The 18264-nt window shown below is 36.5% G+C and overlaps 1 protein-coding gene across 1 annotated transcript in view; it reads left to right on the top strand.

Annotated features, from left to right (window-relative positions):
• The window catches only part of LOC108719622 (B-cell scaffold protein with ankyrin repeats), a 171656-nt gene that overhangs the window by 18904 nt on the left and 134488 nt on the right, over positions 1-18264 (top strand). The window contains exons 2-3 of the mRNA XM_041590688.1: positions 2886-3284; positions 13550-13695. Of these exons, the coding sequence (XP_041446622.1) occupies positions 2886-3284; positions 13550-13695 (545 nt within the window). The remainder of the gene's footprint in view (positions 1-2885; positions 3285-13549; positions 13696-18264) is intronic.

Here is an 18264-nt window from a genome sequence, read left to right as displayed (position 1 = left end):
AATTCCAGCAATATTGCATTCAGTGCAATTGTAGACACAAGACACACCAGCACAGCATGGATACTTCTAGCAGGATTAGACCTTGCTCGTTTATTTGCGGATGCTAAGTTTTTCTTTTTTGTCATTCAGTGCAATTGTGCCAGATTGCATCTAATGCATTAAATGAATGAAATGTTGTTTGCTTTTGTGAATTGGTTTCAAATTTGAGGCTAGGATTTAGAGTGGGGGGTTGCATCACCAGCTGTAGGAACCAAGGAATTATCCAGAGTTCCCCAACGTCAATAAGCATACTTCAAGATGGCATGCATGATTCATCAGAGCAGACTAGTGGGCATATTGGTGTTTAATGCAACTATACAAAAGTGCCATTCATAAAAGTAAACAACATGTGCAATTTACAACCGTGTGGCGAGGTACATAGATAAGGCTTTGATGGAATATGTCTAGTTAAAATTGTACACTTGAGTGGCATTAGGTGCTGCTGAGATAAGCAAGGGGTGGTGGGCACTAAGCTTCAGAAGCAGTTATTTGATCTCACAGCTTAGTGTATAAGTAAAACCAAATTGCAGATTCCTTAGGCTGATGGCAATTGTGCCATATCCTCTTCTAATCCCCCAAAATGCTTTATCTAGTGTTTTCTTGCTGTAAAGCACTAGAATCACTATTGTTGAACATTTCCGATCCCACTTGGAGCAGCAGTGGTAGATTTGGGTGCTTCTTCTCAGACTTAAATATGTTGGTGTGTCATAGTCCTTACAATATGATTGTCATCAACATAATTAATGTAATTCGTCCAAAAACACAAGAGCCATTTATCATTCTTAATAGAGCAGAGCAGGGGGGCACATACACAAATAGAGTTTACAGACCCAGGCCAGTGATAGATATCTGCTTAATCTGATTGATGGCTATGGGTTACTGGTCTGGAGCAAATTTTGGCTGCAGTTTTATATTGTATGTCATATTTACATGAATAGCTCATTTTACCACATTATTTTGGATTGAATCACATTTGTTAAGGTCTGTATTCATTTCAGAATTTGTCTATATGGGGCAAATGCATCATAATGTGAGACTAGAGCTCACCACAGAAAAACACACTTTCTATGCATTCCTATGGGATTTTTAGAAGCATATTTATCACATGATGATTTAGTTGCCCTATTAATCGCCTCTTCTTCGGGCGACTAATCTCCACGAACTGCCTTCCCGCCGGCTAGAATGTAAATCAACGGTGGATGGCACTTGGATCGCTTTGTTTTCCAAAGTCACTCGAAATTTCCTCGTGAGGCAACTTCGGGCGACTTCGGAAAACAAACTGATCCGAGTACCATCCCACCGGCGATTTACATTCTAACCTGCAGGAAGGCAGTTATGGGAGATTAGTCGCCCGAAGAAGAGGAGATTTGTCGCTGGGCGACTAATCTCCCCAAATCTGAGGGGGGTGTCTCTGCCCTAAGGGCTAGAAATTGCACCTTCCTTTCTGGCATAAAGAATATCTCAATACAAAGGCAAGTCATTTAAAAAAAACTAGGATGTTATCTTAACAGTCAACCACCAATTGTCCCAGAAGGTATGTAAAAATGTATCTGATGAATTCTAAGACAATGGGAGTATTATAAAGTTCAGGTATTCATAGTGTCCATCTCTGGAGCTGCACTGGCACTATGGGTGTTTTGAAAACAAAATAAACAAGATAAATTAATAAAATAAATAAAGATAAAAAAATTATATTAATAAATAAAATAAATAAAAATAGTTTGTTTCCCAGCAAATAGGTTTAGTTATCGGGGTTTTTTATTGGGGCTCGTCCGGGATAGGACCATTTAAATATGATAATAGGGTCCTAAAAATGATTTGAAATATAAAACTTGTCAGTATTCCTTTATGTCCTCAGCATGAGTCACATACATTCACTATCCTGTTTTATGTCTAGACCAGGGGTGCCCAAAAGGTAGATTGTGATCAGTAGATCTCTAGACATTGTCAGCAAACAGCTTTTATGGATGTAGATCATAATGGGGCAACATCAATAAAAGTAGACTTTGTATTAGTATGGGCACTCCTGGTCTAGACTGTTTTTTAGGTTTGGTTTCACAGAGAAATATTCGAGAAATATCACCTTATTCTGTAATTTACAGCTCTATTTTCAAAGTGTGCAATTACAGCACTACATCAACACACTTCAGCTGGGTCGGTCAATAAATGTGAAGATATTTGTTGTTTATTACATGGCCAGGATCTAGTCTATAGTTGTGACTAGCATAATACATTGCAACATAGGCTACTACAAATCACCTACAAATAATATTAAGATACAAGAACACAGGCCGAGTGCCTTTTACAAATGGTCAGACTCATTTTGTATTATTTATAGTTTTTGATTTATTTAGTTTTTATTCAGCAGCTCTCCAGTTTGCAATTTCAGAAATCTGTTTCTTAGGGTCCAAATTACCCTATAAACCATGCCCTGATTTGAATAAGAGATTGAAGTATGAATAGGAGAGGCCTGAATAGAAAGATGAGTAATAAAAAAATAGCAATAACAATAAATTTTTAGCCTTACAGATCATTTGTTTTAGACAGGGTCAATAACCCCTATTTGAAAGCTGGAAAGAATGCAAATAATTCAAACTATAAAAAAATAAAGGTCATTTGAAAAGTTGCTTACAATTGGGCGTTCTATAGCATATTAAATGTTAACTAAAAGGTGAACCACCCCTTTAATTACAATCTGTATGCTTTTGCTGTTTTTTTGTCATTGATTTGGTAATTTGTATAAAATCCCACTGTATAATAATAGAAATTACGACCTAGTATATATATGAATATCGGAAAAAAAATCTCAGAATATGCACATTAATGACATGTTTTTGTATCTTTAGAATGCCAAAAGGACCTTCTGGTGATTTATGAAAATAGTGCAGAAGACTGGGCTATTTATATGAGAGAGTTGCTGGAACCGAGTTTAAATGCCAATGGAATATCACTTTGCAACCTGGACTCTGAAACAGATGAGATGCTAGAATCTCTTTATCTTTGTGGATATCGATGTAAATTGCTACTGCTGACAAATGTCCTGCTGGAAAACTTGAAGGAAAGACAAAGTTCTAATTTTTGTCAGCTATTGCAACCTTCAAGCAATTTAGTTATTTTACCTTGTGGCCTTGAAACATTGGACGGATTTTATGAGCTGGTTCCTATAGACAGAGATTTACAAGTGCTGTTTACTGACCAAGATCCCCAAGATTATGTCTCTGTTGTGCTATGCATTGTTCATGAAGGTAATTCTCATTTTATTTAACTTTTTCACATCATATTCAAATTACAATACACAAGATCACTGTTATGTTTTGGGTACCTGAGGATGAGTAGAGTTTAACAATGCTTTATTAGCAGAGTCATGCAGGCATTACATAACAGTAAGAAGGTAATTCTCATTTTATTTAACTTTTTCACATCATATTCAAATTACAATACACAAGATCACTGTTATGTTTTGGGTACCCGAGGATGAGTAGAGTTTAACAATGCTTTATTAGCAGAGTCATGCAGGCATTACATAACAGTAAGCTTAAAGTATAACACTCTCAAGCTGTACAGAATGTCCTGTGTGTTCACAGTACAAGTCCTGTGCACAGTGACACCCGCAGGCCATTTGTATAAACACCACATATTCCCCCTATAGTAGGAAAGCATTTGGACAAATGTAATAAACAGCAATAATAAAACAGTATACATATTATAGCAATATTATACATCCTTCACATCACATAGTGCTTGGTCCATGCAGGTAGTTTTCTTATTCTCTCTGTACGCCTTATAGGCCTTTTGCAGTTGACATCAGGAGTAGGAAAATGTCCTTCATCAAATGGAGCTTCTCCAAAGTCATATCTAACAGGAGCAAGACGACTTGCATTTCATATGCATCCATCAGACAGTTCATATGTGTATGGTCCTGGCTGGCATCTCACTTCAAGTGGTGTAGTAAATTTAGATTGTCCTTGTTTCAGTATTCCTGGTTTCTTTATTCTGACGAAAGATTCAGGCTGAAAGTGTACTTCTCTGGCACCACTTTTCTTTCAGTATAAGCCTTGCATTTGGCTTGGTGATGTTTCACAATGTCAGCAGTAGATGATTATGTAGGCACAGTATTTTGTGGAAGTTTGTCTGCAACATGTAACTTAGTGCGCATCTGTCTGCCATGTAATAATTCAGCTGGAGATGATTGGGTTGTTGCATGGCGCATTGCTCTGTAGTTATGTAGGAACTCTGTTGTAAATACTTTCCAAGATTTCCCAGTTAGATTTGCTGTCTGTAGTGCATCTTTCAGACTTCTGTTGAATCGCTCGATTTCTCCATTTGCTTGTGGGTAATACACTGAAGATTTCCGATGCACAATATTCCTCTCTCTCAGAAAGGAAACTCATATGAGACAAACTGTGGTCTGTTGTCTGATATTAACTCCTTTGGATTACCTTCTCTGCTGAAGACTGTAGACAGACATGTTATCACTGTAGCTGATGTTATATTAGAAACAAATGCAACTTCTGTCCATTTACTGTAATAGTCTATCAAGGTTATAGCAAATCTGCCGTCCATAGGAGCATCTGTAAAAGGACCAACAATATCAATAGCAAGTTTTTCCCATGCTGAATCAGGAAATGGTACTGGTTTTACATCTGGTCTCAAAGTACAAAGTTCTTTGCACAGCCCAGTGAAGTGTTGCTTTGTGGTGAAATTTTAGACACTGGCTTTGTGGCAAGCAGTGGTGCTGTAGTAATGAGACCATCAACTAATTTTAGGTTTAATGCAGCAAAGAGATCCCTTTCACGTATAGCAGTACCCTTATTCACAATGTAAAAGTCAGATTTTGCAGTATTTGATTCAAATTGTACAGTCACTGGCAAGCAACCAAGCACAGGGACTGGATCCTTTAAGTAACTGACCAGTTTCAGGGCAGGTGCAACAAGCGGATCTTTTGAAAAGTATTTCAAGAAAATATCCTTTGGTAGTATAGAAACAGCTGAACTTGTATCAAGCATCAGGTTAATGGAGTGTCCCTTTTCAGCAGAAGCAGTACTGACACTGACAGTGCATATAAACTTGTCTGGAATAAATGTACCAGCTTTATCCACACTTCATACTGTGACATTTGTAGTAGTGACTTCATGAACATCTTTAGCAGAACTACGGCAGATCTTAGCAAAATGTCCTACTTTTGTGCATTTGCGGCACTGTAAAGCTTTTGCAGGACATGTAAGATAATTTGCAGTGTGTTGTGTTGAACCACAGCGAAAGCAGTATTTTCTATTTGTATTTGCTGCATGGTTTTGCAGTGTAGGTGAATCCCTTTCCTTAGCACTGTATTTTGCATGTGACTGTGCATTAGGCCTCAGTGTTGAATTCACAATCTGTACATTCCCAGCAGTTCCCTGACTGAGAGTTTTAGCCTCTGCCACTGCTGTTTCAATTTGGCTAGCAACTGTAATAGCCTTTGCAAGGGTTAAATCCTGCTCTAGGAGCAGTCTCTCTCTAATGCGAGGTGAGTTTGTTTTTTCCACTATTTGGTCTCTTAGCATTTCATCTGTTAGATTCCCAAACTCACAGGTAACAACCAGCTCTCTCAACTCAGCTACAAATTGTTCTGTGGATTCGCCATTACGTTGTCCACGTTGGCAGAATTTATATCTTTCAGCAACCACATTCTTGGCACAAAAAAGTTCTTTATAGCAGTAAGAGCAGTTTCATAAGTCTCATCAGCTAATGGTAATGTATGGAATATACACTGTCCCTCTGCTCCCAGGCAGTGAATAAGTAAAGCACGCTTTCTAGCAGCACAAATCTCCCGTTGGTCAGCAGCAATAATGTAATTTTGAAACATATGGATCCAAGCAGTAAAAGTTATGGTAGGCTCACCAGGGTTTGGAAGAAAAGCTGCAGGCTGCTGCAGAGGTAGAAGAGCCATCATTGTCGCCATTTGTTATGTTTTGGGTAGCCGAGGATGAGTAGAGTATAACAGTGCTTTATTAGCAGAGTCATGCAGGCATTACATAACAGTAAGCTTAAACTCTAACATTCACAAGCTGGATAGAAAGTCCTGTGTATGCACTGTACAAGTCCTGTGCACAGTGACACCCGCAGGCCATTTGTATAAACACCACAATCACAATGTAGCTATAGGAGCAAATTGTGCTCCAGGGATAGCATTCCATAGCACCAGATCAGATATTTGCTTTTGTGGTAGACCACGAAATGTCCCCTACTAAGTATTAGTGTGAAGGGGGTTAGACTATTATTCTTATATATACAGGTATGGGACCTGTTATCAAGAATGCTTTGGAACTGGGGTTTTCTGGATAATGGATCTTTATGTAATTTGGATCTTCAAACCATAAGTCTAAAATCATTTAAACATTAAATAAACCCAATAGAATGGTTTTGCTTCCAATAAGTATTAATTATATCTTAGTTGGGATCAAGTACAAAGTACTGTTTTATTACTACAGGGCAAAAATAAATAATTATTTAAAATTTGGATTATTTAGAGAAAATTGAGTCTATGAGAGGCAGCTTTTCATAATTCGGAGCATTCTGGATAACAGGTTTCCATATATATATATATATATATATATATATATATATATATATATATATATGCTGCATATCTGTACAACTATTATGTTTTCAAATGTGTTTGTTGTGCTTGAAGCAAAAGTTTTTCTTATTAACATTTAATTAATTTATTATATAAACAGGACAGCATAACAACAAAGTACTTACACCTTGTATTGAAGATTAGCAGTGGTGGTCAATTATGGTTCTTTGGAGTCCATAGTATTTGTACTCACAATACTGAAAATTAGAAATGTAGAGGGCTTGCCATTAATAGTATAATAATTCACTATAGATTAGTTGAATCAATCTGTGCTCATGAAGTATAAGGGATGTGCAATAGAAATTTGATTTACAAGGACCACTTTTGTAAAAAAAAAAACGAAGTACAGGGATGGCATTCCTGCACATCCCTTCCCTAATTTCAGCACTGAGATTTTGGGTAAAAAGTTTAAAAGTTTATTTTAATAGTTTCCATTCTAAATTTTCATTCCATGAAAGCCAGAATGTACCCAATCTTGAGAAATGTTTCCAAACTTGATTAAGATTGATTAAGCATGAAGGGCATATTTTATTACTTAAGTTGTAGCTTTCTCCTGCCAAAATCATTGTGGACAATTCTGAGCTTTGAAAATCTCCAACCAATAAAGAACTATCCAGTGAGTACTATCTCTAGCTGACTTTTTTTTATTGATTATTATATTGATTATTTTAAAATACTATTGCCTAATGCATCATACATGGCAGAGAGGCACGAGTATGAGCACCTACAGGATATCCGCTGTGTGTCGCTACCAGTAGGTCCCTATGATTGCCAATAAGAGCTATTTCCAGGCTATGCAATTTAGTGAAGCCATGCTGACTTGAATCTATTACATTCCTCATTTGTTTTTAAATAAATATTTTTGTATTAAAACTTGAATTCAAAGCTACAGAATTATGCATTATTTATTTCTTTTTTTTCCCACACAAGGCACAACAAAGTTATAGAACAGTAAATTTCCAACCATAGAATTGATCAAAGGATAGTAATTATCTGAACTCTGCTATTTTAGTTCAGAGAAACTGACAGGAGAATTAACTGGCATGTTTCACGTAGAGGCAATCCTCTGTGATTGGAAGATATTCTTTTATGGCTGAAATTGAAGCATCAACGAAAAGATGCGGCCGCGATCCGACGGTATATTTTACCCTGCCCAATCCGCATCTGGCTTACTTTTGGCCAGATATCGACCGGGAAAGCCTGTCGGAGGCTCTACCCATGGGCCAATAAGCTGCCTACTTGGCAGCTTTTATCAGCCTGTGTATGGGGGGCCTTAAGTGACAGAAGATTGAGGAAGATCTATTGCACTTCGCCTGGTTTGAGCTGGCGAAAGGTAAGTCTGGAGAAAGAGGCAACGTTCAGTAAAATTTTAGTGAATTTGCGAAGTAACGCCCATTCACCAGAGCAAATTGTCGCCTGACGATAGAATATGAATGACTGTAAGCTCCTGTCTCTTTCGCTAGCGAATTGGTGCCAGCACCCGTTAGTAAATTACCAATGTCCCTGGCTAGAAGTCGCCATTTCGCTCTTTAGTAAATCTACCCCATAGAGTACTGCTACTACCCATTGATAATAAAATGCACAAGCCTTCTCTGCTCTCTTTTAAGAGCCATACTTACAGTGAAGGCAACAGGTTAAATTGACTTAGTAAAGAAGATAGCCGAGTAGTTAGTACTCTTATAAGTTTATTTGTTGAAAAATTACAAAAACTTTTTAAAGTTTTAATGTATTCCTAAAAGAGGGGGGAAAGACTTTACATTTAAACTTGGAGAAACAGTTATCCTGCGTATTCTGGATATTTCTTATTAATACAGCAGTTAGAAATTGACTTTCAAGGGTATTTTAATTGGGAAGGAAAAAGGGAAACAGCTGTGACTCTAGTGACCAATGACTAACTGTGAAACCTACTTCTGGTTTTGTTCCCTGAACCCTCATGGTGCTGTAGATTTGGTTATAAGAAGTCACTCTGAGACACCAAAAGTAACAATAAAGAAGTGGTTAGGGTTGGAAAATGCTAGTGGTTGCTGTAAAGCTTGTAAAATATATTAGTACGGGAAAAGAAATCATAGTTTCTCAAAGAATATACAGTAACATCGAGAACTTTATGAATTGTAATACTACACAGATAATTTATGTACTAGGGTATGTGGTAAAAGTTATAGAAAACTTATAGAAAGTTGTCAGATAGAATTTGAGAACACATGGAAGCTATAGAAAAGAAAGATCTACGAAGGGTGGTGGCAAAACTTTACCACTTAGAACACGGAGGTTTCTATCACTCTCCAATGTGTCTATGTTTAACATGTTACCTTGTGGAAAAGAGGAGGAGATGGAAATAAAATACTCCTCCAAAAATAAGCTAGATGGATGATTTTACAGGTATGTGACCTGTTATCCAGAATGCTCTGAACTTGGGGTTTTTCCAGATAATGGATCTATCTGTAATTTGGATCTTCATACCTTAAGTCTACCAGAAAATCATGTCAACACTAACTTAACCCAATAGGCTGCTTTTACTTCGAATTAAATATTAGTTTGGATCAAGTACAATGTAATGTTTTATTATTACAGAGAAAAAAGGAAATTATTTTGAAAAAATTGGATTATTTGGATAAAATTGAGTATATTGGACATGGGAATTCCTTAATTCAAAGCTTACTGGATAACGGGTTTCCGGATAACGGACCCCATACCTGTATTTAAAATATTTTATCCTGGACTTTTTCAGTTTGCAGAAAATATTAAATATAAAGTGTATCTTAATTTAATATGATGTTAGTAAAGTGCTATATGCAAAAGGTAATGGAAAGAGTGAAGAAGGAAGCCCCCCTCCCCCACTGAACTGGAGAAATGTGTGTCCACTGCAATTTGACAAGTGATTGGGCCTTTTGTGTAAGCTGTTTTATGAGTTGTCTATTATGAGTCTAGGGCTGGAGTATATACAGTATTGGATATTGAGGTCAGTGTAGGTCCCTATAATTTCAGATGTACAGAATTCAGAGGTAGCTAGGCAGCCAGGATACCATACCTCGTTTACTAAAAAGAATGTCACTTTTAAATGTGCTATTAGGAACAGGGAAAGTGAATAGCTATAAACATGTGAGTTTGCCTTTATAACCAGCTGATATACATGTTGATAAGTCTACCTGTTGACACCTAAATTATTGATTTCATATATAGGGTTCTTAAGAAGACATTTTTATTCATCAGGGTTACATTTATTTTATATCAAAAATACTGGCATAGATTGGCCAGGAAATTTAATTTATTTACACTTCCACTGGTTCAATTGCAATTGCATTGGAAACGCAATAGAGTACTTGCTAATAAGGCATGTACATTTATTGCAGCAACCATTCCAGACACAGGCTACATAGCAGAGAACAGATGCAATCTATAGAATACCACTCTATTCTATTACAAAGCTTAACTGTTATCTGTTATCTGTACCTTTTCTCCTTTTTCAGCTTGAATGGCCCCCATGGCTACACAGCAGCTTGTTTATATGAACTATAGCAGTTTTTAGTCTAAAGACACATAACATTTACCAACGCAAAAGTAAATTATATGTTAATTACTTATAAACACTTTTTTTGGTGTTACTGTTCCTTTAAGATCTTAAATGGCCTTGATTCTTCTAATTCCAAATTCTCTACCCACTCATATACTCTTCAATTTCAAGTGGGTTTGTAAAATGGCCCATTCATTCAACAGCCATTTCCCCTTTCTTGATGATAAATTTCTGAATTTTTGGGTCCCTAAATCCCCAGGACTGTATGCAGTTGCAGTAAAATGTATTTAGCTATTCCTCTGGTCATGGTGCATGTGGCATATTGGCCAAACAGAGAAAGCTTGTAGCTGCAATGAGCATTAGGAAGACATATGAAAAAAGGCACAGAAAAATTGGACATAATCTTTGTGCTTATTGCAGATATCAATATCTGCACCAATTTCACCCATGAGTTAAACCCCCACCTGTGTTTTAACTCATCAGATGTAATAGTGCTGTGCACATATTCATGTTCTGCTGCAATTTGTCTGGAATTGTGACTGAAAGTGTTTAGTTATGGGTAGAAACCATGGTGAATTGCACCCAAATTTGAATTTGGCACCATTCATCTGTGTATGTAATTGGCACTGGCTTTTTTCTTTACTTATATTAATGTGGCAACACAAGACATAAAACCACTTAAAGTGAATTTGACAGTTAAAATAAATATTCCCATTATGTACCATTTAAACGTGCACTTAAACTGTCATTATAGTAGGTTAACCATTTTTCTTGTAATTGCAAACAGCCCAAAAGACAACATATGGTCAGCTTGCTGTGCATTATGTAAATAGAGCAGTCGTGCCTTACTGTATAAAACAGATTGCTAATGTTTTTGTTTTGAGTGACAGCAAGTATCGCTATTACAAAATTGCTTGTTTACAAAGTGCTGAGCAGGGTGCAAAGTGCAAAAAACAGCCTCTAACCAATGTGTTTTGCACATTGCACCTGCTTCACACATAGCATGTGTGCACCTGAATGTCAATGTCTCATAGGATGATTTGTCTATTGCAACCACATATTGAAAAATAAATTGTAATGGTTATCCTAGTGCTGAGAATATCAATAAGATTAATCAGTGGTTAAGCATTGTCCCAATGAAGTTCCTGTTTTATGGAAATATTGAGCATGTATGAATGAATATAAATTCTCAATTAACTTTCCAGTGTCTGCATTTATTTACGGAAATGGAGTTGGTACCTGGATCCATGGAACTGCTTCATTCAAGAAAGAAAACAAATGTAACAGAATTAGCAAAGTGTTATACACACTGCACACAACTGCTAGTCCCTTACACGCAATAATATTATATACAATGCAGTTACCAGTACTCACTGGGTTGCTATGTGCTTTCCCAAATCCTATGATAAGAGCTCAGGAACATCATGGCACCCCATCCATCCTTGTCCTTTGTATTAAAAACATTTATATTAATACAAATGGAAGGTCTGGATGGTAAGAGGGCACCAGGAAGGCGTGGGATTTCTACGTATGTAACCTAGGTAAAGGGGTGCTTTACACTTGAGTTAACTTTTAGTATGGTCTGCTGAAAATGCATTAAAGTTGAAAAAACGCTGGCGACTTTTACTTTTTTAATTACCTGCAAAAGTCCTTACTAAAACTTTTTTGGGTTAACATTTTTTCCCCAGACATTTAAGGGCCATGGAACATTCATTTCACAGTGGGCTCATGTCTAGGGCATTATATGATCTTTTTTGTCTTTATTAAGGTTCCTTGGACATTTGTAATAAAAAGTGGCCACTTCAAGCATTTGCACCAACATCTCTAATAAAGACGTCCATACAACTTTAATGAACCCGCCCTATTCAAATTGACCTAAGCGCAAGATTACTAGCGACTATCACTAGGCATAAATGAACGCTAGCGAATCTTCGCTATGAAATTCTAGCGAAAATTTACCAGCGTTTGGCACCCAGGACACAACTTAACATGTTAGTGAATTAGCGTAGTGGTAACGAATTTGCCCCAGGTGAAGTGGTGTGAAGTGTGCGAATCGGATACTGGTGACAATTCACCCTTTAGTAAATCTGCCTCTAAATGTTAACGCAAAGGTGAACAACCTCTTTAAAACAATAATAATTCCACATAGCAGTTAATGGGTTGTTATGACACTCTATAGAACAGTCCAAAAAAAGCACTCGCACACCCTGGCCTTCACCAAAAAAAGAGGGGGTAACCCCGAAACGTTGCATGCTGCAAAAAATCTTAAGCAAGTCGCTTCTTGTTATTACACTCTTAGTAAAACAAAATCAATTATGGGGTAGCTGCTGTCTATACAGCGAGTCCTGTGCACAGGCCCAATTAAACCATAGTAAATATCAAAGACATGCACAGTTTCTCGCTTAAAAACATTTATTGGTGCATATAAACCACAAAAAATAACATGTCAATATTCAATTCACACACACCACAAAGCAGTGTCTCCCCCCCAGTCTGCCTACCTGTTGTTAGCTAACAACAGGTAGGCAGACTGGGGGGGAGACACTGCTTTGTGGTGTGTGTGAATTGAATATTGACATGTTATTTTTTGTGGTTTATATGCACCAATAAATGTTTTTAAGCGAGAAACTGTGCATGTCTTTGATATTTGTTATTACACTCTAAACACTGTTGTCTATTAATACCTTACCCTTTAGCGCCTACAATTTGTTTTTGATGCTCGGACTAATGTAGCAGAATGCCATGAATTGTTGTGCATTTTTATCTATGGAAATTCTGTATGAGTATGGCATTCACTGATCCTTGATAAGTTAAGTGATCATTCATATTTGCAGATGTCTTATCAGAAGGTATTTTTCTGTGGAAAGCTGAAGCAGCGTAAATGGCCATTATCACACAATTTACACAATTTATTTTCTATTATTATCTTTAAGTTGAGTTGTTTTTGCCCCTATCATCTTATGTTTCCTTTCCCATTGAAATATTACAGTATAAAGCAGCTTCAATTGCTACATATTTGCTTCCCTTTTTGTTACTGTTGTTTCTTGGTTTATGTAATACAAACTTGCTTTCATTTTAGCATATTCATATTACTAAATCTAATTTGATATTCTAGGAAAGACATAACTTTTGTTTGTGACTTGCACCTCCACACAGGTGCAACACGGCACACATCAGTCCTGACTGTAGCCACCTTATTTAGAATTATTTCCACCTGGGCACACAGCCTTTCCATATTGGGTGGATACAATAGGAAATTAGAATTTTTTTAAATTCTTTATTTATTATTTTAATAACAAAGAGGGGGAGGATTCAACTTTTCATTCAACATTAATAAGACAATGTTTTCATTAACTTTAATACATCAATTTTGTCATTAGATTATGAAGATTACCGGGATTCAGATATAAATTGCCTTCAAAATTCTCCCATGAAGGATGAAGATTTTGAGAGTCGAGAAACCACAGAGAAAACAAATAGTAAAATGCCTTCTGCTTTTGTGCTCCCACAAAAGATTCCATGTGAGGTAAGATCCAGAATGTTGGAGAAATTGTTTTTATAAATTGAATGCCATTAAGTGTAGATAAATTACGTTTTGCATAAAAGGGTCTACAATTTTCATCCCCTCGTTTTAAGTTTTCCCTCATTTTACAATTTCCCTGATATTACCCCCCATTTTACAATTTGCCTAATTTTATATTTTCCCAGATTTTACATAATTTTTTCTGGTCCCCAGAAAAACATAAAATTTGTTATTTTTCCCCTGTATTTCTAAAATCAGTCAGGCCATATATGCTTGAATTGCATTTGCCAATTATTATTGTTCCCATGTAGAGCTCTGTACAGTTCTACCTCTTCTCAATGAGAATTAGTAAAACTCCCACTTCTAACCCATGAAAAGCAATAGTAAATCCCTAATCACCACTCATCATACAACATATGACAAGCCTTCCACCTATCTATAAAAAATAGTAAATCCTCCACTTCATGAGCAAGAGAAGAATCTGATAAATTGGGGAAAAGAATCTACAATCTACAATAATTTTTTGCTGTTTTGTGTTGTTAAAAAAAGGGGAAGCTATTAGCAGTAAAACATGAAGTGTATGTACACAACTGCATTTCCTGTCATTTAGTATTTTCAACACTCACTGAAAATACTGAAAAATAACTTAAAATCATTTTTAGAGTAATGAAATTATGTTTAAAAGATAACATGGCTGATGGCATAGTTAATGGTTCTTTAAAATTAGGCATTCTTCATGTCTTCTTCCTAGCTTGTGTATTGGTGGGGACCTGTATCAAAGGTCAAATTTTGAATTCATGTGAGTTTTTAAAAACTCCCCTAAACTCCCATAAATTCAAAATTTATTTAAAAAAAAATCAAATTTTTTAAATGGAAATTAATGGAATCAACCCGAAAACTCAAATCTATTCGAGTTTTTTCTCTCAAAAAAACTCGAATGTCAGGAAGGCTGCAAATAGGGGCACTCCACCAATGTGGTGTATTGAGGCCTCGCCTCAGGTGGCAGCGCCCCCATGGTTTCCAGGGGCGGCAAAAATGCTGCTTCTAGTGCAGAGAGATCGCAATTGCGCTCTCTGCACTAGTGACGTGGACCCCCCCGACCAAACAAACAAAGGCTGCCTCGGGTGGCAAATTGGGCAGGATCGCCCCTGGCTGCAAACAACTCAAAATTGATCCCATTGACTTAAACAGCAATTTGGCAGATTTTAGATGGCGAATAGCCAAATTTGAGTTCTTAAAGGGCCAGAGTATAATAAATCAAAATTGATCAAAAATTAAATTAGACATTTTTAAAAAACGCGAATCGAACTTGAATAACTGGTTGACAATAAAAAAAAACAAAAATTAGAATTTTCAATTTGATAAATCTGCCCCTTAGTGTCCTTGTGTCCTGTGATTATTTCTCCATATGTTCTTTAGGGTGTATCAAGTTGTTTGTGTGTGTGGTAACTTGCTTGTGTTTAACAAAAGCAGAGAAGAGAAGAAGTGAAACAATACACAGCAGTGGATACTTTAAGGGCAGAGACAAATGCTCAGATTCGGGGAGATTAGTCACCCATCGACAAATCTCCTCTTCTTCGGGGCGACTAATCTTCTGAACTGCCTCCTGTCAGCTAAAATGTAAATCACAGGCGGGATGGCAATCGGTGCGCTTCGTTCTCTGAAGTTGCTTCATGAGAAAACTTCAGGCGACTTCGGAAAAAGAAGCGCTCCAAGTGCCATCCCGCCGGTGATTTAGATTCTAGCCGGCGGGAGGCAGTTCAGGGAGATAAGTAAACCCAAAGAAGACTAAATCTCCTTGAATCTGAGCGTGTGTCTCTGCCCTAACAGTAACTCATTAAGGCTTAAGTGGATAGGCAAATCTATTCATCCATAGTTGTATAAAAATAGGGGTGTGGAAGCACTCTAAAGGCTAAGTAATAGTATATTTAAGTATAAAGGAAGTGCTAGTTTTAATGCACATTCCCTGGGCCCCTGTCTCAAAAGTAAGTTTACAAAACAGGGGTTTTTAGTTACAAAGTTATGATCATAAAGTTGAAAAGCACCATACCACGTCAAGGTAAACCCCACATGGCGGTCCCTAACCTGTTTGCCTTTTCGGCCATAGTATAAAAAGTCTTACTGCATAGTAGCATTCAGTGTAATCAGTGTCTGTTGAACCTTGGTTTCAGTGAAAAGGATCTATCCTCCCCCGCCAGTATGCGGCTTTTAAGGGAGAGGCATTGTCCAACCAACGCCCATTTTTAAAAGTATAGGGTCCCATTAGTTGGTAGTGATGCCATTTGGACAAGTCTGGGCAAGAAACAATTACCCTGTGCTATAAAGTGTGGAGTTCTTAAGTGTTCGGGAAAAATAACGATTTTATTCTGGTAATGCAATACTGGTTATTGGTCGATTTATGTACAAAATGCAACTTTCTAAGATTAAAATGACATGTCTTTATCAGGCTTAAAATTTATCCTTAAGGACATGTCAACCCAAAAAATTATTTTTGGCCTAATAAAAGAAATTACAAATTTAATATAATTTTAAGTTATTTTTATATGTATTGCTATTGAAAGCAGTGTCTGTCTGTCCCTTTCTATTCTCTGCCCTGGTGGCTCTGGCTTTTGAAACAATGTAACACACGCCAATAGAATAACAGACCTAAAAAGGAATTAAGCAAATGCTGCTTTCTATAGCAAATACATTTACAAATAAGGTAATTGATCATAATTGTGTTTTTTTATGAGGCAAAACATTTTTTGGGGCATTAACATGTCCTTTAATATATTATAATGTCATTTTTCATTTTTAAATCTGTTATGTATTATGCTTGATGACGAGATGTAATTTTTAATGATCAATTCTTAAAAATTATAATGACATCAGTTAGCCAACAAACAGTATATTTTTTTTTACTATCTTTCTAAATGAACAGCCAATTAGCTTTGTTCAGATTCAGAGATGATCGTGAGTATAGTGCATTAACTGACAGATAAATTAGTGTTATTTTGTTCAAAGAAACTTGCTTGGAGTCAATTTGTATGAAAATAACTCTTATGTAGCTCTGCGAAAAGCAACAGTCTGTCTGTTAATAATGTAAACCTTTTGAGTACAACTGTTCAAGAAAAACACTAGAATGGTCAGCTCAGCCAGTAATGGCAAAAAGGCATCATGGGCCTACCCTCAGATATGCTGGGAATGCTGTTCCTCATTTTGTAATTGATAAGATTATGAGACTGCAGGCTGAGAGCTGTTATTCAGGTCATTGCTCTCTTAGATGAGAGCATCAGGTATTATTTTATATAATACATAAATATCAATAAGTCATAAGACACAGATGATATCACTAAGAACTTTTTATACACACATCATTACAGGCTATTCATTGGTCATTTTATATATGGAATAATGTAATGTAAAGCATGAAGGTCTTTAATGCAGGTCTTGGAACTCATAGTTTACAACAGGCGGTATATTATTTTTTATAATACACAAGTTCCAGTGAGCAAATTACATAACTTGATTACTTTACACATCACTAAGGATAACATTTACAGGATAGTCATGGGTTTTGTGCATTAAATTCTAAAATTCAGCGTGCATGCATTTGAGAGAATTGTTTGCAGCGCAGCCAAGGGTGTTGTGCAATTAAATGCTTGTGAGCAGCCTAACACGCTAACACAATATCACACATTAGCACCCACATTAACAGTTTTCTTAATTATTTCCCTTTCACAAACCTATGTAAACTCAATGACAGGCCTTTTAATTGATAAGACATAATGAGACATTGCAATGTTTGCACAATCAATAACTCCTACGCATTTTTATGGCTAACTAGAGATCTTATCTATCACTAAGCTAATAGCAATAAAGCGAAACATTTTAATGATGGCACAGTAGTGTTACTGGATGCAAAGAATAACTGCATTGTGTTCCTTGCCATAAGTGCAGGATCTCAAGAACATATGAGAAATAGATAGGCGATACATACAGCAAACAAACATGATGATAGATAGATAGCTAGATAGATAGATAGATAGATAGATAGATAGATAGATAGATAGATAGATAGATAGATAGATAGATAGATAGATATTGGATATGTAGATAGATACAATAGATATTGGATATGTAGATAGATCGGTAGTATACATACATACACCAACTATTAATCCATTGTAGCTGCTCCTAATCCACCATTTTAGAGCCAGAATAAGCAGTTAATCCATGCTACCTGCTGATAAGGAATGAATGGCATAGCTAGCCATTGCAATGATTTAAAAATCTAATAATATAATATCATTCTATGATACAATATTATACAGTGAAACACACTGTGAATGCCTTGGTGCAAGGAACTTCGGGAAAGAAATTAAAGCCAGACCTTCTTTTCATATACTTCGCACATGGCCAAATAACCAAATATGTGGCGCACACCTGCACAGGTTATTAAGGGTTATCGGTTGCTCCGACACTATGGTGTCCTGTGTTGCCCCAGCATATACACTATTAATTCTAACAGTTTATATATAGGAGATTCATCTATTCAGTATTACATGAAAAAGCAGATTATAAAACACACTT

This window comes from Xenopus laevis, chromosome 1L (genome assembly GCF_017654675.1).
Source record: "Xenopus laevis strain J_2021 chromosome 1L, Xenopus_laevis_v10.1, whole genome shotgun sequence".
NCBI classification, from domain to species: domain Eukaryota; kingdom Metazoa; phylum Chordata; class Amphibia; order Anura; family Pipidae; genus Xenopus; species Xenopus laevis.
This window is presented reverse-complemented; position numbering and strand designations above follow the sequence as displayed.